General features: G+C 40.4%; 1 protein-coding gene across 3 annotated transcripts; it reads left to right on the top strand.

Moving 5' to 3' along the window:
• The first annotated feature begins 693 nt into the window (after positions 1-693).
• On the top strand, positions 694-24,874 carry slc38a5b (solute carrier family 38 member 5b). 3 transcript variants are annotated; one of them, XM_084068534.1, is made up of 17 exons: positions 694-789; positions 885-1,071; positions 6,597-6,787; positions 7,152-7,221; positions 8,071-8,186; positions 10,253-10,326; positions 11,595-11,687; positions 14,085-14,166; positions 15,701-15,783; positions 16,824-16,882; positions 17,105-17,221; positions 17,516-17,595; positions 18,261-18,361; positions 19,057-19,181; positions 20,282-20,426; positions 21,861-21,964; positions 22,901-24,874. In XM_084068534.1, exons 3-17 carry the CDS (start codon positions 6,726-6,728, stop codon positions 23,003-23,005), a joined length of 1,416 nt encoding a protein of 471 aa, XP_083924660.1. In that variant the 5' UTR covers positions 694-789; positions 885-1,071; positions 6,597-6,725; the 3' UTR covers positions 23,006-24,874. The 3 variants fall into 3 exon arrangements, with proteins under 3 accessions (XP_083924660.1, XP_083924661.1, XP_083924662.1); XM_084068535.1 differs by having other exon boundaries at positions 765-1,071; XM_084068536.1 differs by lacking the exons at positions 694-789; positions 885-1,071 and adding an exon at positions 3,188-3,334.
• The last annotated feature ends 868 nt before the right edge of the window (positions 24,875-25,742 follow it).

Consider the following 25,742-nt stretch of genomic DNA (forward strand, 5'->3'; position numbering starts at 1 on the left):
GTGTGTGTGTGTGTGTGTGTGTGTGCGTGTGCGTGTGCGTGTGCGTGTGCGTGTGCGTGTGCGTGTGCGTGTGCGTGTGTGTGTGTGTGTGCGTGTGTGTGTGTCCGTCCGTGCATGCGTGTCCGTGCGTGCGTGCGTGCATATATGTGCACGTGCAAGTGCTATATACTTTGCTCCTTTTTTACCTAGTCCCACGACAGTTACACACAGAGCTCATAGCAGATAATACTTATGGTTCCTGTATGTTCACCATAGTAAAATATGTGCCATCTGTTGCTTCAACTGCTAAATCAGCTGCAGTGGTTTGACTGCTGGGATCAGGTTCATGTATTTACCACACGTGCTGCTATACGTGCTTCACGTGGGGGCCTGTTGCAAGTCATACCACCACACCAGACTGTTATGTAACCTAAGGTTGATCACCTCACCATAATTCATTTCCATTGCTACTGCTACTGTGACTGTATGTGTGTGTATGTATGTGTGTGTATGTGTGTGTGTGTGTGTGTGTGTGTGTGTGTGTGTGTGTGTGTGTGTGTGTGTGTGTGTGTGTGTGTGTGTGTGTGTGTGTGTGTGTGTGTGTGTGTGTGTGTGTGTGTGCGTGTGTGCGCGTGTGTGCATGTGTGTGTGCGTGCGTGTGCGCTTGTGCACGCGCGTGTGTGTGTGTGTGTGTGTGTGTGTGTGTGTGTGTGTTGGGGGCGGTGGGGGCGGGGGGTGCTAGAGAAGAAAGACTGAACATGGAAACAATTCAACAGGCCCAATGCGCCTAAAAAGGCCAATAAGGTCCCAGTAAGTCCCCAGCGTCGCAATCCATCAGCAGAACATTGTGAGAAAGCCACTAAGGGTCCTATTTTCTTTGCTTTTTTCTTATTCTGTTTTGACAGAGTGAGGAGTGACTCTACATGTGACATCATGAGAAACTTGAGACCATCATTTGGAGCAGCCCTCCCTCTTCAGTGCCTTCTCCCCACATGTGCTCCCCTCTAGTTCTGGACCTAAAGCAACACCTCAACATTATTATAGGATTTGCAAGGCCTTTGTTTTAGGAGGACAAGAGTGCCTGCGTTGAAGGTAGGTGAATCCATTGCTTCGTTGTGGCTGGAGATACAATATTGCGCTGCCACGTGGTTTTCCAACAGGAGGACGTCATGTCAGGAGGGGAAAAATACAGAGACTAGTTCTGTTTTGGGCACCATCTGAGCTCTATCAGTCAATACCCGCTCAAAAAATCCAACCTTCTTTTTAGAAATTGAATTTGGTTAGTGGTCTGTTCTAGTTTCAGAGCTGTATAAAATATCTGTTCCTCATGGAACCTTGTTTTATACACTGTAGATTTAGTTGCAATCTTTTTCTGACTTGTTTTGGGGAATTTGGAAGACTAATTTGAGTTGTTGTTTAATGGTTAGGTGGTCATGTGATAATGATAACTCCCATCATTATTTATATGGTCAGGGAGAGATCATTTAAAGTAGATGAAATATTTCAAAGTTCTACATAATGTAAACTGGGTTATATATTGTAATGTATTCCCTAGAAAGAAGTCTTCTGTGATTTCTCATTTGAAAGCTTCCCTAAACAAATGGAACAAAAACACAAAGAAAGTAAAAAATGACAGTTGAAAATGGCATGCTTATCTCAAGTTCTTGTTGTAGGTCTGCACAGATGCCACAGTAATCTTCCAAATGATAACACTGAAAATCACTCAATAAATTTCATTACGTTGAAGTGACAGCATTACATAAGTTGTAACTCTATATGTCCTATGCTTGTAAAATGGGCCAGGGGGTTTTCTCAGAAAAGGGCCTCATTTCCCCGTTTTTCCTTCCAGAAACACACTATAGTGTAAGTGTTCCTTCTTCCTCTACTCAGCCACTGGGTAGAGGAATTCAGCTCACTTATATATGAATTCAACTGGTGTCAGTACAGATTAATAATTTAATAAATTAGTAGACTAGGCACCTTTTATTACTTCAGACATATTTGAGAAGAGTTGAAGTGGTCATTTCAGGTTGTTAGATGGCAATCTGTTTTGAATGCAACTTAGACTGCGACTATTGGAGTGGTACTTTCCACTTTGAGTTGTTGTGGGCCGGAGAATAGCAGCACGTTTAACTTGCCATTCAAACAATGGATTTTACACCAGGGCTTCCTTCTGCACTGGTGGCGGATTTCCTAGCTGGCCATATTGGGTTGCAGCCCACAGTGTCTGGAAGAGCACTCAGCTGGCTTGACGTGTTCACTGTTGCCCTGATATGTGACTGTCTAATAAGTTACATTCAGTGGTTCACTCCCCATGCAGGCTCTTACTGCAAGTTAAGGCTTGTTCCCAGATACCTATGGATAACAGAGGCCCTGTTATAAATGTGAACATTACAACCACACACCACACGCATGCACGCGCGCGCGCGCGCACACACACACACACACACACACACACACACACACACACACACACACACACAGACACACACACACACACACACACACACACACACACACACACACACACACACACACACACACACACACACACACACACACACACACACACACACACACACACACACACCACCACCACCACCACCACCACCACCACACAAGCTTACCAGATCAGTCTCTATATGTAAATAAGCTCACTGGAGTAACAGATGGTTGAGGTTTATTAAGGCAAATATACTGTAAGTTGTCAATAGCAAAGGAAAATTTCAAGAAAATATTTCTAGGATTGCGTTGTTTTATGGGTAATCTCCACCCATACTGTATGTCTCTGCGATTAGGTAACAACAAATGGCAAGAATCGTTTGAGAAATACGGTTTCAGCTAAATCTGTTGCAAATGCTTAGTGATGTGACCTCTGTGTATTTGGAATACAGGTTTCAGTGGTAGTAAACACTTATACAGCTATTTAGCAAAGACAAAACCATATGAGAGAGAGAAAGGAATGTTCCCAAATAGGTGGGGCAAGCAAATGAGAGACCTATTATTGACTGCAAAGACCAGTCTGAGCTGTTGAGAGTCTGTAAAGTCAGTCATGTCCCAGAGAAAGTGTCAACAGATTATAGGAATTTAAATAGTTAAATTGCCTCATAAATGGAAAAACTCCCTCTTTCCCCCACAGACCCTCCCTCCCTTCCCCGTTTGCTTATGTTCACTCACTTGTCTCTCTTTGCCAGAGCGTTCCTGCTCTGTGTGCTATGACCAGCCAATAATACAGTAATTGACCAATGATAATGTCTAATTAATTGTGAGATAGTATAGAGTATAGTGCTTGGATGATGGTGATCTGAGAACAAAAACATCTACCAAAGACTTGCCAAGCGTTTTTCCAGGAACGGTAAGTTTCTCAAAAGGACGTGATGTACCTCCATCACATAGGCAGGTTTTAATGTGCAGAATTAGGTCTTCATAGAATGTGAATCATTAATGATCAGGTTAATACAGGTTTACGCTCCTCTGAAAGTACATTTGCACTGAAATATACCGTAAACCTAAACCTTTACACGGCAAACACGTAAGGGTCAGTTTTTACTCTTGCGGAGTTAAATTAACACTGAGGATTGTACTGTGTAGTGGGTATGTTAGGATTGACTTGTGTGCACTGCACAGTAGATATTTCACAGTAAACATTGAATGTTTTCTTTTGTTATATTTTCCCACGATTGCTTTCCAGCATGATTTTCTCAAATGGTCCTGGCCGTTTCCCAAAAAGTTGAAAATAACTTGAAGCTTTCTAAAGGCTTGTCTTTTATCCAAAAGTGGAACCAAAGAGTTGTTAAATTCCACACTGGGAAAAAGGCAAAACCACAGATTTGACTCTTAAAGTGATTGACAGCAGTATTGACTCAAGCACAAGAAGCATGTGACAGCTAAATGTGAAGTTTGGGAAGGTAACGTGTTTCAAACTAAGTTCTATTGCATCTGTCAACTTGGTGTTAAATCTACATGAAGTTCTTAGAAAAGGAAGCCAAAATCACTGAGTTGCAGAAATGTTTATAGTAGGTACTTGCAAAATATATAAATGTATCTGTTTTATATTCCACAAACTGAGTATTGAATATTCAGTGAAACTCATCAATAATTAGGGTGCCAGATAGGGATATGAACACTCATACTCATAATATGAGTCACATGAAACTACCAAATTAAATTGAGCCTTTTCCTTGATGCAATGGACTTTGTATGTTTTCATTTGTCACTTTTCTTTTTGGGAGACATTTCCACTTCATTGAACAGAAGCAGGAGAGAAATTAGGTGACAAGCAACAAAGTCATTATATTGGGTCTTTGTCTGGCAGTATAATTATTGGTGGTCCTGATCTGTCGTTTTCTATTGAAAATGTTTCAAAGTGGATTGCGAAGAACCTAAACCGTCGAACCGATATATAGTATAAACTCTCTGTATAAGATGCATGCAACAGTGATAATATTTACATCCTTGTCTGCGTGATTGCGTGACAGAAAACTTTACATAAGCATTTAGTTTAAAGTCAGACCAAAGGTGGGGCAGCAAATGACGAATATGCTGTACAGTGACGTCCATGTAATGGTAGCTGTACAAAACGTTTGAGGAGACAGTTCAATCCTGTTTGTCTTGAGAGGTCAGCCGTGGTGCCAGCCAACTCTTATCAAGCCTATACTGTTGTCACTGTGCGCTACAAGGCTGAGAGAGCCAACAACTGCTGGGAGTTGCATGCAGCTGGTGAGCCTTGGCTATGCTCCAAGTTGTGAGCTGTAGAGCCACGTATCCGATCCCAGGGGTTGGAGAAAAATATTCTGGCCCACCAGTACAAAAATAATTCCAACATCTCACATCACTGGCATTCTAAAAACCACTGAGCGTGAGTGTCACTGGGTTCAGCTTTCAATGATTGAAAGTGTTGTGGTTGTAGGCCTACAGTGCAAAAGATAAATACTGTAGGCTATATGCTTCCTTTATGCACACTAAGGTTTAAGATTATTGGATGCAATCCGTGCCGTTTTTTTTATCACTGTAAGTAACTAATTAGTATTAGTGATCATAAAATAATTCAAAAGTAAGTATTCTTAGTGACTGACAAATAGTGGGCCATTTAGGTGTTGCTAAACCACTGCGTGTTGAATAACACAGGATGGGTAATGGGTATGTACTGTAAGTGAACAATATGTTTATGTCAAACATTTTGTGAATAACACAGTATAGGTAACGGGTATCACAGCATGGGTAATGGGTATGTAGCCTAGTGCATGGGTTCCCAAACTTTTCAGCCCGCGACCCCAAAATAAGGCGGAAATTGACTCGCGACCCCACCTAAACCTGGAGGTCATTTATGCACATAAACTTGCACGTTCGGTGCGCATTTGTAATGTGTTAAAATGGTAAAATGTACCATTTGTGATCATTTTAGATGGTATTTCATCCATTCTGTTGAATAAAAAGTTTAAAAAAAAAAAAAAAAAAAAATGTTTTTTTTTTTTTTTTTTTTTAAATGACCCAAAATAATTTCGCGACCCCACGTCAGTCTCCCGCGACCCCAAGTGGGGTCGCGACCCCTACTTTGGGAACCCCTGGCCTAGTGAACAATATGTTTACGTCAAACATTTTGCTTAGACAAACAATTTGATGTTATTGTCTCCGAGTATGAGTATGTTTTGCCCCCTGTCCGTCCGTCCGTGTGTCCGTGTGTGTGTGTGTGTGTGTGTCCGTCCTGTCTGTGTGTTAGCAGCTAATCTCCGGCACCGTTGGCCCGGTCGCTCCGAAACTGTGCACACACACTCCCTGGATGCCAATTCAGAACCTCTGCCCCAATTTTTTCACATGGGCCTGTTATAGCGCCACCAGGAGGCCAATTTGTACAAAACCCATTTTTTTACATTACTCCGACAGATTTTATCCAAACGTCATGCAAATCGGTACACAGTATCTCTATAGTCATGTGATCAACACGAATCTGTCCGATTTCCCATATGGGTTCCCCTATGGTTGGCTTCCAAAGTTTGCAGGAAATTTTCACACGCACATTCCCACTAGGCCGAGGAAGAAATGCCACCCTTTTCACATTGGCCTATTATAGCGCTACCAGGAGGCCAGAATAACGTACCTGACCTGGCGGAGACCTGTGCTCCGAGAAGCACTTTTTCTAGTTTTATTTTACTTTCGTGTCCCTGCTTCCCTGCCTCTAGCCTGGTGAGCTCTAAAATGACAATATTTTGTGTTTTAATGGTCATTCATTTGGTTGTGAGAGGGAGGTAGGAGCTCACCTTTCTTGGCTTTTCTGTTATGCTTAACAGAAAGGCTATAGACAAGTCCTGTGTGTGTGTGTGTGTGTGTGTGTGTGTGTGTGTGTGTGTGTGTGTGTGTGTGTGTGTGTGTGTGTGTGTGTGTGTGTGTGTGTGTGTGTGTGTGTGTGTGTGTGTGTGTGTGTGTGTGTGTGTGTGTGTGTGTGTGTGTGTGTGTGTGTGTGTGTGTGGGTGGGTGGGTGGGTGGGTGGGTGTGTGTGTGTGTAACCCCATAGCAACACAGCCCAACATAAACAACCCTAAAATTCATTTCACTCACAACATGGCATTTTCATTCACCTCAGACTCTTTCTCTTAATCCCTTGTGTTTCTCCTTTTCAGATTTGATTCCCTACATACAATTTGAAACTTTTAAGATTTCCTTCAGTCCGTGAAGAGAGGAGCACAGTAACTTCCCACGCCTGTTTATCACCTCAATAACACGTCTTTGTCAAGCTGTCAAGCTGAAGTATGGAACTGCAGAAGCTCTCCAATGGGAACCACCACCACGACTTTGCCCCTTTAGAAGAAGGGTAAGTTGTAAAGACATTTACATCCAAATAAGCACAATTAATTCCACAATTTAGTGCTATGAATGTATTCAGAATATTCTATTTATTTATTGATTGATTTGGTCTTACCTGCTTTTCTTGTCTCACACTCTAATGATTAATATATAATCTGATAATAATAAGATTTTATTTTGATGAAAAGAACAGCTTTATAGAAAAATATTTATTTGAAGAACTTATCAGATAAATACTGTTACGACTGTTGCCATCTTTCTTAAGACATGTTTGTATATTATATATTTTAATGTTACGTTGCATTCAGTTTGCTTAACAAGTCAGATATTATAACCATTTAACTGCACTGCTTCTGCTATTCCTCTCACAGTGTATCACCAGAAGAAGAAACATTCTTACCACACAAGAGTGATGGAACGAAAAAAGCACAGTTCACAGATGTGAGCATGAACCTGACATTTATTATTATCTTATTATTACTTATGCACAAAGCTGACAGGCGATAACTGTATATGATGGCCTTGGGCCAAGCTAATTTTGCTTTATTTAATATAATTTCTCAGGTTTGGGTTGGCCTCAAATAATTTTTTGAAAAATAATGCTGTTAATCATTTACCATTAGCTACACTGAGGTTGGGCTTTGGTTGTTAAAAAAACTACTATACGTGTGTATCCCATGGGTTACACTTGGGTTTGGACAGAAAATGTCAGGGTTTTAGTCAAGCAGCCGCAAAGTTTCAGGCCCTGCTTATCATCGAAGTGAAGACGCACAACTTCACACCAGATTAAAGTATAGCATGGGAAACCAAAATGACTTTAATTGACACACAAACAATTCGGGGCTATATAGTGGCTGTATGCCAATGAGGACAAAGAGCATCATTGACAGACCAACCAAAACATCATCTATTCACAGTTTTGGCACACTGTATATAAACATAGAGCATTTTTCTATTAAAGGCTTTATTTTTAGTTCTGGTATTTGTTACATTTTTCCAAAGTCTATTTCAAGTCTGCTTGAAACAGTTGATTTTCATACCGTACTGAAATGAATGGAATCCAGTGGCTTCCTCAAAAAATCAAACGTTCAGCAGTAATGTCAATATTCCATGAGCCATAGTCACTGGGCTAAACATACCAAACTGCCAGTATTATATGACTTTCAACAAAATAATATCAGGCAAATATTGCCTTGATTTGTGAATGTGTCACTCAGCCATGCACTACTGTACATGTTTCTGAGGCTTTTTTAAAAAGGTGACATTCCTGTTTTTTTGTGTTTGTGTCAGTTTGAAGGTAAAACCTCCTTCGGTATGTCTGCCTTTAACCTCAGCAACGCCATCATGGGCAGTGGAATCCTGGGGTTGTCATACGCCATGTCAAACACGGGGATCGTCCTTTTCCTGTGAGTACCACTGTGCACGCGCACACACACACACACACACACACACACACACACACACACACACACACACACACACACACACACACACACACACACACGTGTAGAGTCTGACAGCTTTTGGAGAGTCCTAAACCACCGATTACCGATATTTTGACAGATGTTTTGTATCAACAACAAAAAAAGTTTTCTAATACATTTTAAAAACTTTCATTTGATTAAAGCTTACATTTCAGAACATTAAACTTATATGCAAAAAAAACACAAATAACTTTTTATAGAACCGCTTAAGCTCTATTCAAAAATCTTTAAAAATAGCAGATCTAACGCATTGCAACTCATCGTGAGCTTGTAGATCAGAAGATTTTGAAAACTGAAATGATATGTCAAAAATAGGGACGCCAGGTTAAAAGTGGTTAAAAAATCGAGACACATCGGCTGCATAATTGCCGGTAGTGCTGTTGTCAAAAAAGTCAAATAATAGCCTATATATCGGCCAAGCCGATATATCGGTCTGGCTCAACACGTGTGCACCTACGTTTACAGAGAGACGAGCAAACATAGGAGACAGACTGCAAGATAAACATGCTCTGTACCTCAGCACAGGACAACTGACAAACGAGTGCATTCACATTCGTCAAGTTAAAAATTACACACAACTTGGTCAAAGACGTTTTTGGAGGGTTTGTTTGTTTGGTATCTGTGGTCAAAATATTGCAGGTCATGTTTGTTTTTAACCCCTAGTTATGATTTCGTATATCAGGGGCCTACATCGCAGTCATGCCAAGCTGAATTGTATTTTATCTTGTTAACAGGAATAAGCTAAACAAACATTTAGCTTACATTTAGTAAATTTCCATACAAAAAAACATGAAAATAAACAATTATGAATTAAATTGAATTTGTGAACCAGGAACCAGCATCCTAACAAAAAATCTAACTCTCATCTCATTTTCTGTCCCCAACCTTGCCATTTATTTAATCTTCAGGTATCTCAGTGTGGGGGAAAACCACACCGAGATACATAGTTGCAAAAGATAATAAAAAATAAACACTCGATTGCTTTTACAGTACATTCAGCCTGACAGCTCATCCAGAACTTCTCAAGGGGATGTGTTTCATACATTTGCCTCTTCTTGACAGAGGCCATGACCTGATCCTCTTCTGTAGTAGTTAAGCTTGAAGTTCTTTCTGGAATTGAAGCACAAGCCTCCTTAAATGGCAACTGATAATGATATTAATAATGTCTTTAATTCCTCTGTCCTCATATAAAACAAATACCAACAGTTGTGGTCTAAGCTTCTCCAAAATAAAATACAATTAAATAAAATGGGGGGGGGGATGCATGGTCAGGGACCACATACAATACCTTCACGGACCACCAGTGGTCCACGGACCACCAGCTGAAAACCCCTGATTTAAAACAAAACTGCATGAAGCTAAATTTGTTTTGGCACACACCAGGGTCTAGGAGTTACAGTTCATGTACACAGCAGCAGGTGGGAGAGATGTCTAGTGGTGCTCATGTTTAATCTCAATGGTGGGAATCCTAGCACATGGGTTTCTTCCAAAAACGGATTTCAAGCTGTAAATACAGAGTGTCTGGACGCTAAAGAGGCCTTGTGTGTGTTTAAATCCACTGCTGGCGTGCTGGCGCATGGTGTAGCCATCAGTTTCACTTAACACATTAGAAGGTTAAGCTTGTCAAATATAATATGTCAGTTGCTGTTAATAAACACGGGTGGTACAGGTTTGTTTTATGAATTACAACACCAGTCATGATGCCTGCAAAGTGAACATTAACAAACCTGCTTTTGTGATTTCTGCAATCCACATTAATAATATTCACATAAAAAGATTATACTAGAATGATAGAATGCAGAGAGCAAAACACACCATTTGATTTAAACTCCAGTCAAGGTTTTATCTTTGGCTGCAGGCCTAAAAGAATAAAAAGAAACCTCAGTAATGAGGAATAGCAAATTAAGTGACTTAATTGAGGGTTGTGTCAAAAACTATTCTAAAAATAATTTTCAGTGAAAGTATGTGCGTTGCTTTGTGTTCCACAGGATTCTGTTGACATGTATTGCCCTCCTGTCAAGCTACTCTATTCACCTACTCCTAAGCAGTGCTGGAGTTGTGGGTAAGGCTTTTGCTTTGTTCACCATACAAATACACAGCAATATGTGGAGTGTTCATCTAAAATATGGCAAAAGTTCATTTAACATTGAGTTAATTTAATCACTTTAAACCTGGCGTCCCCTATTTTGGGCATGTCATTATAGGTAGAATTTTTAAACTTAAAGACGCACTGAAGTGACATTTTCGGGCATTTTATTTTGAAGGTTCAGCCTGAAACGCCGGCTCAACGACTCTAAACCAATCAGAAGGTCCCATCCCTTCAGGCTATGGGACGTTGGATCTCAATCACTTCAGCCGTGGGCAACACGGCTAGTGTTTGTTTACAAGTGAGAGAGAGACGGCCAGTGAAGCGCGTTTGCTACTACCTGGCTTAGTTCTAACCTATAATGTTTTCAGATACATATTTTAGTGTGCAGATGAAGTTTAAAATGAGTAATACACTCATCTTCAATGAGATTCAAAACGGAGTATCTATGTAATTAAAATCAGCTGTGTTTGAAGAACGTGCAGCTATGGGAATCAAACAGGTGCACGTAATCAAGATTCTTTTATATTCATGAAGGCTGTCTGATGTCATCACGCAGCACGTTTTCGTTTACAGGAAGTAATTAAGATTGGCTTTTTAGGGGCTTTAGATATAAAAATACACAAAAATGGGTTTTTTTCATTTTTTTGGGCATCTATTGTTAGGTGTGCCCATATGATGACCACGGATATGCTCTAAAAGTGTGAAAAACATATTTTTCATTTCACTACACCTTTAAGACATGTATCGTGCTTGATTTTGGATTGGCTATTCTTACACAACACTGTATATAAGGGTGGGGTTTAAAGGAGAACTTCACCCATTTTCAACCAATGTGTGAATGAAATGCACATTGTAAAGCGCCTTGGAGGAAGGTGCTATAAAAATGCACCATTTACCATTTATCTTCATGTGCCCACTAATGCTCATCATCATCATCATCATCATCATCATCATCGATGATAATAGAAACTACAGTCTTTCTCTTCCTGGAAAGTTAGCATGCTACCGATGATGTAATTGGTAGGCAGGTTTCTGAACTGTCCACAGACCTCAGACACAGAGTGAGTAGACAGAAGTCGTGCCATCTTATAATGAGCCTTACCGACGACCAGTTAAATGAAGATAAATTGAAAATGGGTGACGTGGTTCTTTAAGTGGTTATAACTCCAGATCTTACTGTGTAGATATGCCAAGTCCAGTGCCATTGAGCTAACATTCTGCTTTCTTACTGTTGTGCACAGGTATCCGAGCCTATGAGCAGTTGGGGCTTCGTGCTTTTGGACATCCAGGAAAAATAATTGCTGCTGTCGTTATTACTCTTCATAACATCGGTGGTAGGTCCTTGTTCTTAATTATCATATATCTGCCATCGGGCAGAAACAACAAACCATTTTTCAGGAAATGAAAAAACAAAACAAAAAGAGTTGGGAGGTTTTGTTCATCATTGATATGAACAGCTGAATCCAAGCTCACGATGAGGTTGGAGGTCAAAAGCTACCCACCCAGTATTGGTCTGGTTGCATTCTGCAGGATATGACACGATATGACGCGATATAGAAATATGCCGGCTTTGAAATTCCTGAACAATCGGCTTCATTTACGGTCTGTAGAAACCAATGGCGTAGCTTTGTTTTCTTTTTTACAGTCTATGGTTTCTGCCCGACAGCAACGATATATAAGATCACTCATACTACACTCCTGCAAGGCCATTTGAAATACCTTATTTTATTATTAGTCAGTACAATAGTTACGAAGGTGGATGCACAACTGTTTTAAACAAGACAGGATCTAATTACGGTGTGGCGTTATGTGGATCTCAGACTTCATGTGGCCAATGATGTTAGTCAGTGATCTATGACAGTATCTTTTACTATGATTGTAAATGTGGGTAAGGTTTCGGCCCAATCTGACTCACATGCATGTCGTCCATTATTATAAACTGAAAGTTAAATACAAAATACATAAACAATATGTACATACTGTACATACAGCACAGTGAGCACACATACACAAAATGCTTGGAGGTACATCCTTGGCCTACTGGCAGCGTGCACAAGAAATTTGGTTCTGATTGGTTGAGTGTTTTGCCAGACTGGACCCAGATAAACAATCAACTTCTAGAGAGCTCTGCCTCCCATAGAGCCACCCTGTAAAAAAAATATAAAATGCAAATTCTCATCACACTGATGATTCAGGAGGATTCTTGGTTTAAGGGTTTTATCCCTGCTGCTATTTAATGTGATTTTATACCTGCTGCTCTGTATAAAGTTAATTCTGATTAAGCGAGGTTCAGAGATAGGGATACCAAACGTGCGTTATTTGATAATGAGTTATCAGTTATATTAGTACTATATAGTGCAGTGAAAGAGACTAAAGATTGAAATGTTTTGCTTGATTTAAATGTAGGTGAAAGTTCAATCACTTTCAGACAAGACAAGTCTGTGATCACTCATTCAATCTACGTGGTCACATGGCACTGGTGAGAAGAGTGTCTGAGGTTCAAGTCAGGCTGAGGGCAAAGAGCTAAACAAAACATGTCTGCCAACAGCCAGTGTTTCAGAAGAATGGACTGTAATTTCCTTTTGGTACAAGTTAGTAATTAGTGTGCAAGACATACTGAGACCTATACATTTCCCTGTTGAACTCAGGGAGGAACAAATTATATGTTTTCGTTAAACTCTATGAGATGATGATTTACTGCCGGTTTGAAAATTGGTTGTTTACACTAATTTAGCCAATAATGTGCACCATACTGCCTCTTTATTTGCACTGTGCTTCACACTGTTCACAGTTACACTTGTTAATACTTGGAAGCTATCCAGTTTAACCAGTCTTGTCGCTGTTGACCGCTGTGTTGCTCAAGTGGAGCTCTTGGGTATTAGATACATTTACCAACACACACGTATGTAAATATCAGCCCATGTGCTATTTAGCATAAACAAATATGTAGAAATGTTAGGAGAAAGAGGGCTTGACTGAAACAGAGCGAAGATGCAATTTTAGTTGATCACGTAAACCCTCTGTTCTTAGTGAAACGGACCTGACTTGGAACTGTACTGTCTGCTTTGTTCCCTTCAACACAGAATATCTTGTGGTCTGATCTTCTAGATCGGCTATTTCTTGCGAATGTTCCCCCCAGAATAGGGGCTTTACAGGCTGTACAGTATAATCCTGAATGTTAATTTAACTCAGAGAGTGTAACTGTAACCAAATGGACCCATGGTTGCATTTGTACAATGTCTAAGTTAAATGAACACTCTGGATTTTACAGTGTGAGCCTGCTGGCTTGAAGTGGTCCACTCAGCAGTTCAGAGACCAGAAGCATCAGAAAGGTCTAGGAGTCTAGTGTTTGACCGTGACCCACTTTGCTGAGTTGCTGAGTCACTTTGGCTGCCTCTAACTTTTAGGATATTGCCTAAATTAATGTGCATTTACAACTGAGCCATCCTAGAGATAGACAGAGATACAGTATATTCTTTCAATGTGAACTTGGCAGTAAGCCACTGGATATGTTTGGATGGTGGTCATTGCATTGTATGAACTGACTTGGATTATGGTACCATGAACAAAAATGATATATTCATTTAACCATCCATATTCTGTCCTTGAGAATACACTTGTTGAATGTAATAGCATGTGAAGAAATGACACAAAATTAACACTGTTACAAAGTTCACTTGATTGTTATACTTTATTTTTCCTGAACTGCAATATGTTTCTCTCCTTCACAGCTATGTCCAGTTACCTCTTCATTGTGAAATATGAGTTACCATTGGTCATCCAAGCCTTTCTTGGCCAGACATCAAGTTCTACGTAAGTACTGGTGGCTGCTTCTGGTGGCCACACACACGGCCTACAACACAGACAGAGAGACTGCAGCTCCAATGCGCACGCATGTCCATATGCACAGGACAAAAGCCCACATAACGTGAAATGTTTTTGTGAATGTGAAGCAGCCAGGACAAAGATGTTACACGTGTTTCCTCATGAATACGAGAGCTACTCTTACTACAAAGAAAGAGCAACATCTGAGCAACATTTCAGTCCCCCGCCAGCGGGGAGAGATTGTGTTCCAAGCTAGGAATGATCAAAAATAGGCTGAGGACATTGATGCATGAAAACAGACTGAACTACCTGAAGCTTAATTTATCTACTGTGCTTGCTAAAAATAACTGATCAATCCATCGCATTGATAGCTTGTAGATCAGTTATTTTCAGCAAGCGATGCTGTCATTCAAGGCTTAACTTTGATGTCCATTGATTATGACCTGTAACATTGCCCTCCATGATCATTAAACCAATAATAGTTGGTCAAATATTAACCTTCCCTATCCTCACCCACCACCTCTGAGCTATATCTATTGGGCCGTACTTCCCGGTACTTGATCGTGCTGTGAACCAATGGCGTAAAGTAACTAAGTACATTTACTCAAGTACTGCACTTAAGTACAATTTTGAGGTATTTTTACTTTACTGGAGTATTTCCTATTTTCAATACTTTTACTTCTACTTCACTACATCTCACAGGCAAACATTGTACTTTTTACTCCACTACAAATATTTGAAAACTTTAGCTACTAGTTACTTTGTAGATTTTGATTATTATTACAAAACATATATTAACCACTTCAGTCCTATTTAAACTTTGGCTATTTGAAAATAGCTCACAACGTGTCGCGAATTTGATTACCGGACCTTTACTTGTAACAGAGTGTTTCTACTTTGCAGTATTGATACTTTTACTCAAGAACAACATTTTTGTACTTTTCCCACCACTGGCAATAACATAATTTCTGCCAACCAATGCTGCTACAACAGTCAGTTGCATTTATAGACTCTTTTATTTATGTAGCTCTTTGTCCTCCATTGCTCAAACGATGCTGCTATTACAGGACGACAGCTTTATGCTCCAAAATTACAACACCTCATCTAAAAATAAATGATCAACACATAGTAGAGATTATAATGAACACAATCCTTCCATGACATACACAGTCAGCTTACCCGCATAATGTGTATGACATTGTCGCTTTCAGGCAGAAACCTTGTGTATGTACTGTATGTCCAACACTGTGACCTCACTTTTACTTAAAAATATTCTATAAGCTCACATTGCAAACTAACTATAGAATAGCCTTAGAATAGCACAATAATGTGAAGAATACTAGCATTATTCATTCTAACATTGTGTGTGTGTGTGTGTGTGTGTGTGTGTGTGTGTGTGTGTGTGTGTGTGTGTGTGTGTGTGTGTGTGTGTGTGTGTGTGTGTGTGTGTGTGTGCGCGCGTGTGCGTGTGCGTGTGTGTGTGTGTGCGTGTGTGTTTCATTGTCTGGTGTCCTGTGCATAGGGAATGGTTCATGAATGGAAATTACCTCATCGTCATTGTCAGCGTGTGCATCATCCTCCCCCTAGCGCTGATGAAACACCTGGGTACGTCAATGTCCTCTGTTCCACTTTGAGTCACCACTAGTCTTATTATTGATCATTTTCTGCACTCTTTGGGCCATATCTTACACCCGGCACTAAATTGGCTCATCTTTGTGCCCTTTGTGCCGTGTCTTAAAATGAGGTGGTCTGGCACATTGTTGGCAGATTGCTATCTAGGTACAGAGAGGAAAGTCAAGAGGCGATTGTGCAATAGGCCAGCCCATGAGCTGGTCTTAAATCTAGTGCAGTGACAACACAGATATTTCCATTCTATTTAGAGAGCGCATTATTCCAATTATAGCCTATGCATGCCTACATAGGCAGGTTCACAATGCATGCACACTCCTTGAAATCAAAACAAATTCAAAATGATTTCAAAACAACAATGTTAAACAATGTAGATAACATTGCAGAGAGACTCAGCATTGTGGTTGAAAAGATTATGAATAATCTGGGCCATATTATGCATATATTGCATAGGCCGAGTGCCTGTTGCCACCAGATAAGTTGCCGTGCTGGTAGGTAGCCTACCAAAAGCGCCTTGCTTTGCTCCCAGAAAACATGCTGTTTAACAAAAAAAGAATTAGCTGGACACACCTCCAATGCATTCGCATGCACCCTGTGCCATAAATCATCTAAATAGGGCCCTTTGAAATCGCCCACTCCTGAACTAAAGCTGGGTGAGTGATCTTTGTTGCACTTTAAGCTTCAAGTTGCGCTTAAAGTATGCCTGCAGTTCTGCACTTTGAAATGCAAATGTTACTAAATTACAAGTTTTAATTATACTGAAATTAAAACTTAATCGTTTTATAGATTAGAACATCTATTACACTGTACATAATGATCATCTCAAGATATTACAAATCAGTTGTACAGCAAACGGACTGGACAGGATAAATATATGAATATAAAACCATTTGCTGCAGAATAATCATGACATCAAAATGTGATGATTCATTGGTCCTTATTCAGTCCTTTTATATGTAGGCTACACATCTCTTAGGTGAGTTATGGTCTGAGGACTGTCTATTTGCAATCTGCAGGGTACCTGGGCTACACCAGTGGCTTCTCCCTCATGTGCATGGTCTTCTTCCTATCCTCGGTGAGTCCGTATGGTTTCTGCTCACCTGTTCTTTGGGTTCAATTAATGACAAGGCATGAGCAACAATATAGTGAAACCACATACAGTATCTGCAAAAAGTTCACCAGAGTTAACTCACACCTGTCAGCTTCTTGTAACTTGACCTGATGGCTCTAACGTCTCTTTTTTCACTCTCTCCACACGTTTCCCACTTTATCTCCTTTCTTCTGTTACCCACCAAAGGTCATCTACAAGAGGTTCAAGATCACTTGTCCCCTTGAGTACTTTGCCAACTTCTCCATTAACAGCACCGTCCCGGATGACATGTGCGAGGCCAAATTGTTCACCATCAACCAAGAGGTGACATCCCGAACTTAAGAACCACAGCCACAAAATGATCATGTAAAGTCTGAATTGTTCATTTAGGGTCACGCCAGGCTAGTGTGCACTGTGTCTCACCACAAATGGTCAGGAGCTATTTACAGTAGGGCCTCTGGTCATTTAATATGCTAAAGACATAGCTTCATGCATCGTGTTACACAGGAGCAAACCACTTCACCATACTGAAGAGGGTTCTGTGTTCCCTCAAAGCATTACTTGAACCCGTGCACGTGCACCAGTGGCTAAATTTAGTTCCCTTCTACTTGGTTGCAGACGGCGTACACCATCCCCATCTTGGCGTTCGCATTTGTGTGTCACCCGGAAGTGCTTCCCATCTACACTGAACTGCGCAAGTAAATGGCAGACTAATGTAATACTGTGAAACCCATCATGTCACAACACACTCTATACGTAAGCAGTGGTTCCCAAATGGTGTGCCAAGGTACACGGGTGTGCTGTGAGACAATCCAGGTGTGCCTTGGGATTTTGTGACAACCACACATTGTTATTGTAATATATACAACTATACAAAAAGTGATAGTACTTTGTGCACTAACTCTTGTATCCCAATTTTGAGCATGTCATTATGTGAATTTTGTTTTTATTTAAATACTTTTTCCCCCCACACATTTTCAGAATTAGTGAAAATTACAGATTTACAACATCTACAAGCTCGTGCTTGAGAGCTTGTAGATCGGCTATGTTCACTATGAACATAGGTGTGCCTAAAACACCATTTACTTTAGCAATATAATTTGTCAGCACTGCTTATTTTCTGAAAGAATGATGGAACTAGCCAGTAGTAATGCTTGGATTTTCTCACTGGAATATGTCATTGGGTTATGTGAACAAATGTTCACCATTCACCTCTGACATAAAGGAGATGGAATAGTTCTATCTCTTTTGAACTAATTTGCAGTTTAAATGTCCTTTTGTTCACTGTGAATCTAGCATTGTTCCCTATCACTGTTAAATCAACACCAAATAACACTGTCTACTTTTTCCCCCTCAACTAAAGCCCGACCAAGAGGAGGATGCAGAACATTGGCAACGTCTCCATTCTCGCCATGTTCATCATGTACCTCCTCACTGGCATCTTTGGCTACCTGACCTTCTATGGTAACAGCATGCCATTAATAAACATCAACTTTAAAATATAATTATTTGACGTTACATGAAATTATGTTACAGCATAATAGTGTGCGAGTGTTAATAGTGTGCGAGTGTTTGTTTGTTTGTTTGATTGATTGATCCATATCTTTATTGATCATGAAAGAAACATATGTCACATGTAATACATCTGACCCACCATAATCAAAAGGAAAAAAAGCTTACAGTTTGTTTCCATTGCGGTTCTTAGAAAGAGGTGTGTATGAGGTAATGTAGTATGTGGTGCTGGTGAGTGCATGAATTAATGGGGGGGGTCAGGGGGATACATAGAATACATATTTACAATACACCATCTACAATATCGATAAAAATCATTAAAAAAAATACATATATCATCAAAAAATACAATTTTTCGCTAAAACAAACAGCAGAATATTTTAATGTATTTTTTCCTATACATGTTTTGAACCTGCAAGGCACCAAGCCGGTGGGACTCCCTCTGCTGGCTTGATTGTGAACATCACTGACCTTGGTGTGTGTGTGTGTGTGTGTGTGTGTGTGTGTGTGTGTGTGTGTGTGTGTGTGTGTGTGTGTGTGTGTGTGTGTGTGTGTGTGTGTGTGTGTGTGTGTGTGTGTGTGTGTGTGTGTGTGTGTGTGTGTGTGTGTGTGTGTGTGTGTGTGTGTGTGTGTGTGTGTGCGTGCAGGATACACCGAAGCAGAGCTCCTGCACACCTACAGTAAAGTGGACCCCCTGGACACACTGATTCTGTGTGTGCGTTTGGCTGTACTGGTGGCGGTCACCCTGACTGTGCCTGTCGTCCTGTTTCCTGTAAGAATCTTCTCTGCACGGTTCACCTTAAAGCAGCACTCCACAACTTTGTGTAATTGAATTAAATGTTATTTCGACCAATCTGCATGGTAGAGTATTTTAATTCTGGGACACAGAAGTTTGTTTTTTTTAACCTGAAGAATCTTTATATTTTTTAAACAAAACAAGCCACACATCACCAAATATGTCCCAAAGGATCTGCTGGATTTAGCAAGTTAAAAATCCCTTTATTTTTTCTTTGTCCTCCTTTTTTTCTCTCAAATTATTCATTATGCCAATTCCCTGATTCCGCACACACCGGTATAGTCTTGTCACTGCTGACACCTACTGGTCGGTCTTCAGACCGGTTGGTTGTAGGGATAGTATTGAAACCATTTCTCCTCCAATACAAAACTTACCTCACTTTGAAAGAGACCATGTCTCTTTCAAAGTGACACATCTATTTATAGGCCGCTATACGTCATGCGTCTCACTAGCCAATCCGAGCACACTCTTTCAACGTATTGTCACGTGTCACATGAGGCTTGACCAATGGTTGCAAGGATATTATTTGCCTGCCACTTTCTTTTACCTGCCAGTGAGGAGCTTTGCCCGGGAGCATGTACTGTAGCACATGCGGCCCTATTCCTCATAGTTCAGGGCCTCTGTTGACCGGGGCCCTTCCCCACCCAGCTTCCCCCCTACCAACATGGCCAGTTGTGTTTGTTTGACCTGACCATGCATGATGCACTGCACAGGATTCAAGCCCCTAGTCTCCACAGTGGTGGGCAGGAACTTTACCCCTGCACCACCAGAGCTCCCCTAAAAAATATTTTAACAGGACCTATTTTGGTGTGCGAATTTTCTTCACTATTTTTTATCCAGTACCCTTCCAATTTGGTTTTGAGATGTGCATGTCTTTAGAAAGAAAATCTTTCTATTCTATATATTTGAGACTTTGTAGCTCTGTGTACTTAACTTTGGTTGAAAATGATTTGTCCTTATTCCTGGCTGTTATTATGACCCAATGCTCTCAAAAGGAGGCTCAATTGTATTGATGTCCCATACCAGCATTGATATCAGCATGTCCCTAAAGCTACATGTATATCCATTTATCCCAGATTCGACGTGCACTCCTCCAACTCCTGTTCCCAGAGAAGCCTTTCCACTGGGTCCGTCACATTGCCATTGCCGTGTGTCTGCTGTTCGCTGTCAACGTGCTTGTCATCCTCGTTCCCAACATTCGTGACATCTTTGGCATCATTGGTGAGAAACCCCATGCTATAAGGTTGCACAGTAAAAGGAAATGATAAGATACAACTTACTTTAGCCTAACCACTTAACACCTATAATATAGGTCTTATAGGTATAGCAACATGTTTCTTACTCAAAGTATTACTCAAGACAGTACTATTTGGCCCTCTGCTAAAAACGCATGACAGATTGGTCATATTGTATGGTTGCAAGGATATTATTTGTTGAGGAAGGGCTGTTTTGGGGGGTTAAAGAGCCATACCTGTGGTTTGGCATATTTAGCCCAGTGTCTACAACTCATGGTATAATTAACCAGGCTTGGATTTGCTGGGGGTGGGGGGATCCATGCCTCTGCTTTTTAATTCATTAATGTACATGCATTTCCTTTTGGGAAATGAAGACTGTGTGATTTGTTTGACATTTATGTTTGATAATAACAATTTAATAAAAAATCTATGTTAAAAAAGTTATGAAAGGGTAGGAAAATGTCGGTTCTCTACTACTCTATATGTAACGTGTCTTGAGACTGTTGTTATTGCTGTGATTTGGCACTTTAATCAAATTGTGGGCAGATTTTCTAACATTTTCAAATTCTTTTCAAAATTCAAAAATAGCAAAAATAGCAGATCTACAGTACCTACAGATCTGGCTTAAGTGGTTAAGAAAATGTCAACCCCTCTATTTGTTTTACAAATTGAACCCTGTACTTTACATTGTTGACGTCTATTTCCCAAAGCGCTGCAAATTGAACCCTGTACTTGACATTGTTGACTATTTTCCAAAGCCACTGTGGGTTTGTTTGATGTTTGATGAGGAAAAGCCACTGGATTCCATTCATTTCCGTTTTTCTTAGTTTTTTCTTCTCCAAAGTTAGTTACACATCATCACATCATTTCATTTTAATGCATTTTTAAGTGCGGACTGAGCTCAATAGCTTAGCTGAAAAAAGTCCCCGGACCCACGTCCATGACTTATTAATCACTAGCCTGGGATCAGTACAATTTTCGGGTTTCTGATCCGGTCGGAGCGGAAATAACTTTACGTCATCAAGTGGCTTTCTCATTGAGATAGAAAGACAATCAAACACAGGTTAACGTTTTTTTTAACCAATCAAGCTTGTACAGGGTCATGTGGGGGGACTGGCCAGGGGCGTAGCTATCTCTCACTCCTGCCATCTACCCAGTGGCCCCTGATTGGTGCATGGTTTCCAAGCCACTGTGGACAAATCATGTTGCATCAGCTCCTCTATATATGTCATAAGTCAGTCACCCTACTACCGGGAGGTTGAGACGTAAAAGGCGATAGCCCTTGATAATTACTTCGGAGTTAATGTAAACAAACGTAAATGGTCTTTGTTTATGTGCGATGAGGTATAGATGCTGTGAATAGACCATGTCACATGATAGCAGTATGGCCCTTTAACATCTGACTCCTCTGTGTGTTCAGGTGCCACCACTGCTCCTAGTCTGATCTTCATCCTCCCAAGTCTTTTCTACATCCGCATTGTTCCTATTGAACAGGAGCCTATGAGCTCAAGACCAAAGATCCAGGTAAGATAAATCTGTCCCTGATACTATACTCTACTGTATATCAGTGGTTCCCACTGGGTTTCACTCAAGATCAATATTTTGCCCTCTCTGTGAAGTCACCATTAGAAAATGACACAAGTCTAATAGTGGCATGGCCCCCTTGTGGCCAGTCTATGACGTCAGTCATCTATGATAATGACATTTTTATTCCATATTTGGACATGGTTTCAGCCCGATCTGACCTCCATTGACTTCCACTATAACATTTTAATTTGAAATATTGCAGAAAATAAACATATATCCTTGGTCTACAGGCAGCTAGAAATTTTAACCAATTCACACACAGACCCCTCTTCTAGATGGCTTTGATCCTACAGAGCCACTCTGTGATAACCACGTGTTACCATATCAGTTAAGACAACACCATTCTATACATCTATATTATAATTGGCTTATGTGTGGACGGAGGGTGGGTGGGCGTCGCATCCGGATTTGATTGGCTAAGCTTCGTGTGACCTAATGCTTGGCACTAGATGTTCAGGCCGAAGGCCACGTAGCAGCCTGAACATCGACTATACACTCTATATATGCACGGAGTGTGTGTGTGTGTGTGTGTGTGTGTGTGTGTGTGTGTGTGTGTGTGTGTGTGTGTGTGTGTGTGTGTGTGTGCGTGTGCGTGTGCGTGTGCGTGTGCGTGTGCGTGTGCGTGTGCGTGCGTGCGTGCGTGCGTGCTGTCTGTCTGTCTGTCTGTCTGTCTGTCTGTCTGTCTGTCTGTCTTGCACATAACGGGCACCATCCAACCAATCGACTTCAAATTTTAGTGTGTGTATTGCAGAAGACCCGAGGGTGTGTTGTGCAAAGTGTGAATTCGGTTGGACCAGCAATTGTCCAGAACAGATAATCTAAAAGAAATCTCTGTATCTGTCTGTCTAATAATCTTCTTCTCTGGATTTATAGGCTGCCGTTTTCTGTGCTCTGGGCTTCGTCTTCATGTCTATGAGCCTGACCTTCATCGGGATTGACTGGATGAGCGGGGAGAAACGAAGTATGGGCGGCCATTAAACCGTGTCACTTGACAGTTGGGGTCCCAAAGCTGAATAGAAAGACCACACAGCTGTGGCCCTCCTTGGCCCCACGCCCCGCCACATACCCCCCCCCTTGGAATGGGGAGCAAGATCCAACTTACGTTGAAAGGCTAGATCCACAATGTCTAGGGGCTTTGCTAAGAACGTTTCCCCCTCCAAATCAGGTCAAAAGGACATGCTACCCTTCCATGGAGGCAGGCCAGAAGTCTAGGAGGAAACCAGTGATGTCCATCCGACCAGGATGACACACTTCACACAGATTACTCACAGTTTGTACCGTAATTATACCTGAGGAGTCAAGGGACATGCTGTCCATGGAAGGCCCAGAACCACTAAAATGACTGCCAATAAATTGATGGAGGTTGAGTGAGGGTTATGAGGTATACAGCAAAATCAAAGGAGCAGAGTGGGCAATTGTTCCGATGCAAAGAAATTGGACCGTTCACATTTCAAATCTCTATCTAAAACAAATTTGCTCGATGGTGATGATCTTAATTTGCTTGGGTGAATTTGTTTCTATAAATGCTTTCTAAACAACAGTATTCACAAATTCACTATATTTTATATTCCTGCTGCCCAGAGAGTTGTATTTGGTTTACGTAATTAACTTTTGTGAAAATTAAGCAGTCTCTTATCATTGGCACTTGAGCACCAAAACAAAGCATGAATGAGATGGATTTTCCTTCTCACTCATTTAATCGTGTTTTATTTATATTCATATTGCTTGACGCAAGCCAATAATCTTGTTTTACTGGCTGTAATGGAGTAGTACATCTGTTTCGGAAAGAAGCTAAATTAAACATGCTTTGCTTCGTTTAGCATTATATCCGTTTTTGTTTTTTTTGTCTTTTAATGCCAAACTGACAAATAGCAATTTCTCTTAGCGATTGTTAGGGTGGTTTTTACAACATTTGACAAACTGGAAAAATGAGGCTGCCTAAAGCCAAAGCATTGCAATAAGTGTATACAACTGTGAACCAACATTACATTTTGTGTAATGTAATTCATTCATGTGTTTTCACCTGTTGATGTTTTGTAATATAGATCAAAATAAATGGTTTCATAGCTTTTTTTAATACATGCAATTGCCATGTACAAACCTACATCATGTCTATTTAATCAGTACCTGTTATACGGGTGGAGAGGTAATGTAAGAACTAGCATACGGTAACGGTATACAGTATTGAAAGCATACGACATGTCAGGGGCCATGTATCGTTTTGAATTAAAGGGATATTTCACTTTCAAACATGTTTGGGGTCAACATCTACTCGAGCTTTTGTGAGCACCCCAAACGTTTTTCATTTATTTTATTTTATTATTTTATTTCATTGAAACATTTTCATTCTCCAAAACAATTATAAAAAATACATCAAAAGAGTAATTGAATAAACACGGCCTCCTCACGCATTAGAAGGCCAATATCAATCACCAGAACCAAAGACCGTCCTTGGTGTTTTCAATGAATCTAACATGGTTAAAATGGAGTTTGAAGTTGGAATGGGTTTGTATAGGAATGGGGCGTGTCTGATAAAATGAATAACAAATATCTAAATACTGAATCAAGCAACTTAAAAACTGTCTGGGGTGCTCTCAAAAGCTCTTAAAATAACCCCAAACATGTTTGAAAGCGAAATATCCCTTTAATAGTCCATATTAGTTGGGCTGAAGTCTCTTGAACAGAACTATGCATCAGGGGAACATAATAATGAAGGGGTGATACCCACTCCAATTATATGTTGCTAAGAACTATATGTATGTGTATTTGGCAAGATGCCATTGTTATGTCATTGTCATTGCCAAGATGTTCCATTTTCAATAAATAAATGGTTGCCAGTATTTCAAAGATGATTATTAATTCTCTTTTGTGTTCATTTCCAATATCTTAACATGTTGATGATGGAATTCAGCCATTGGTCACACACTTTGGTCCCAAACAATGTATCTCGAAAGGTGCACCTTCATGCCCAGAGGAAGAACCCTACTGCTTTCGGACACCCTATGGTGTTTCCTCTGCCTCCCTTTGGCCCAAATATTCACTTGCACTTAAAATCTAATGGGCAGATTGCCATTTACATTGATGTGGAAAATGTTGATTGATTTATTTCTAAATAAATAAATAGATTCCCCCCAAAACACCAGGATGATAAAAACAGCCAAACAAAAAGCACCCTGGTTCACCTGGTAAGAGTGTATATCACATAAATAAGGTTATAGTCCTTCCCGCAGCTAGTCCCACTCTCTCTCCTGCCTTTCCTGTGTTTGTTTAAAATGTAAACTTTAAAGTGTCCAATCGAAATAAAGCCTGTTCTGAAAACAATTCTTTGAGCCCAACCTTGTCCACATCGTGAGGGGTGTTTCTGACAAATATTTAGGCGTCTGAGTATCTAGCTGCACCTGTGCCTCCCCATTCTTGTCTTGCAGAAGGATCCTCCTCCTGATGACTGTCACACCTGATATTGTCACACTCTGTCTTCTCCATCATCATCATCATCATCATCATCATCATCATCATCATCATCATCATCGACATCGACATCAGTCGATGTGCCATGTGAACTATTCTAAATAGTTAGTGAAATATTGCATATGGAATAGTACATTGTAGCAAAAACAGAAGCTTTTCTGAATACTCTATATTAGTGTTAATGGTGCATTCCTTCATGTGCTAAATATTACTATTCTGATTCCAAGTTTTACCTCTATATAAAGTA

The sequence above is a fragment of the Gymnoscopelus microlampas genome, assembly GCF_963454915.1.
Source record: "Gymnoscopelus microlampas genome assembly, chromosome: 10".
Classification (NCBI taxonomy): domain Eukaryota; kingdom Metazoa; phylum Chordata; class Actinopteri; order Myctophiformes; family Myctophidae; genus Gymnoscopelus; species Gymnoscopelus microlampas.

What these genes read in the sequence shown, in the direction of transcription:
- slc38a5b (XM_084068534.1), top strand. Translation starts at nt 6,726, where the DNA reads ATGGAACTGCAGAAGCTCTCCAATGGGAACCACCACCACGACTTTGCC. An exon ending in AAAAAGCACAGTTCACAGAT is followed by an intron (nt 7,222 to 8,070) that starts GTGAGCATGAAC and finishes TGTTTGTGTCAG; the next exon opens with TTTGAAGGTAAAACCTCCTT. An exon ending in TACTCTTCATAACATCGGTG is followed by an intron (nt 11,688 to 14,084) that starts GTAGGTCCTTGT and finishes TCTCCTTCACAG; the next exon opens with CTATGTCCAGTTACCTCTTC.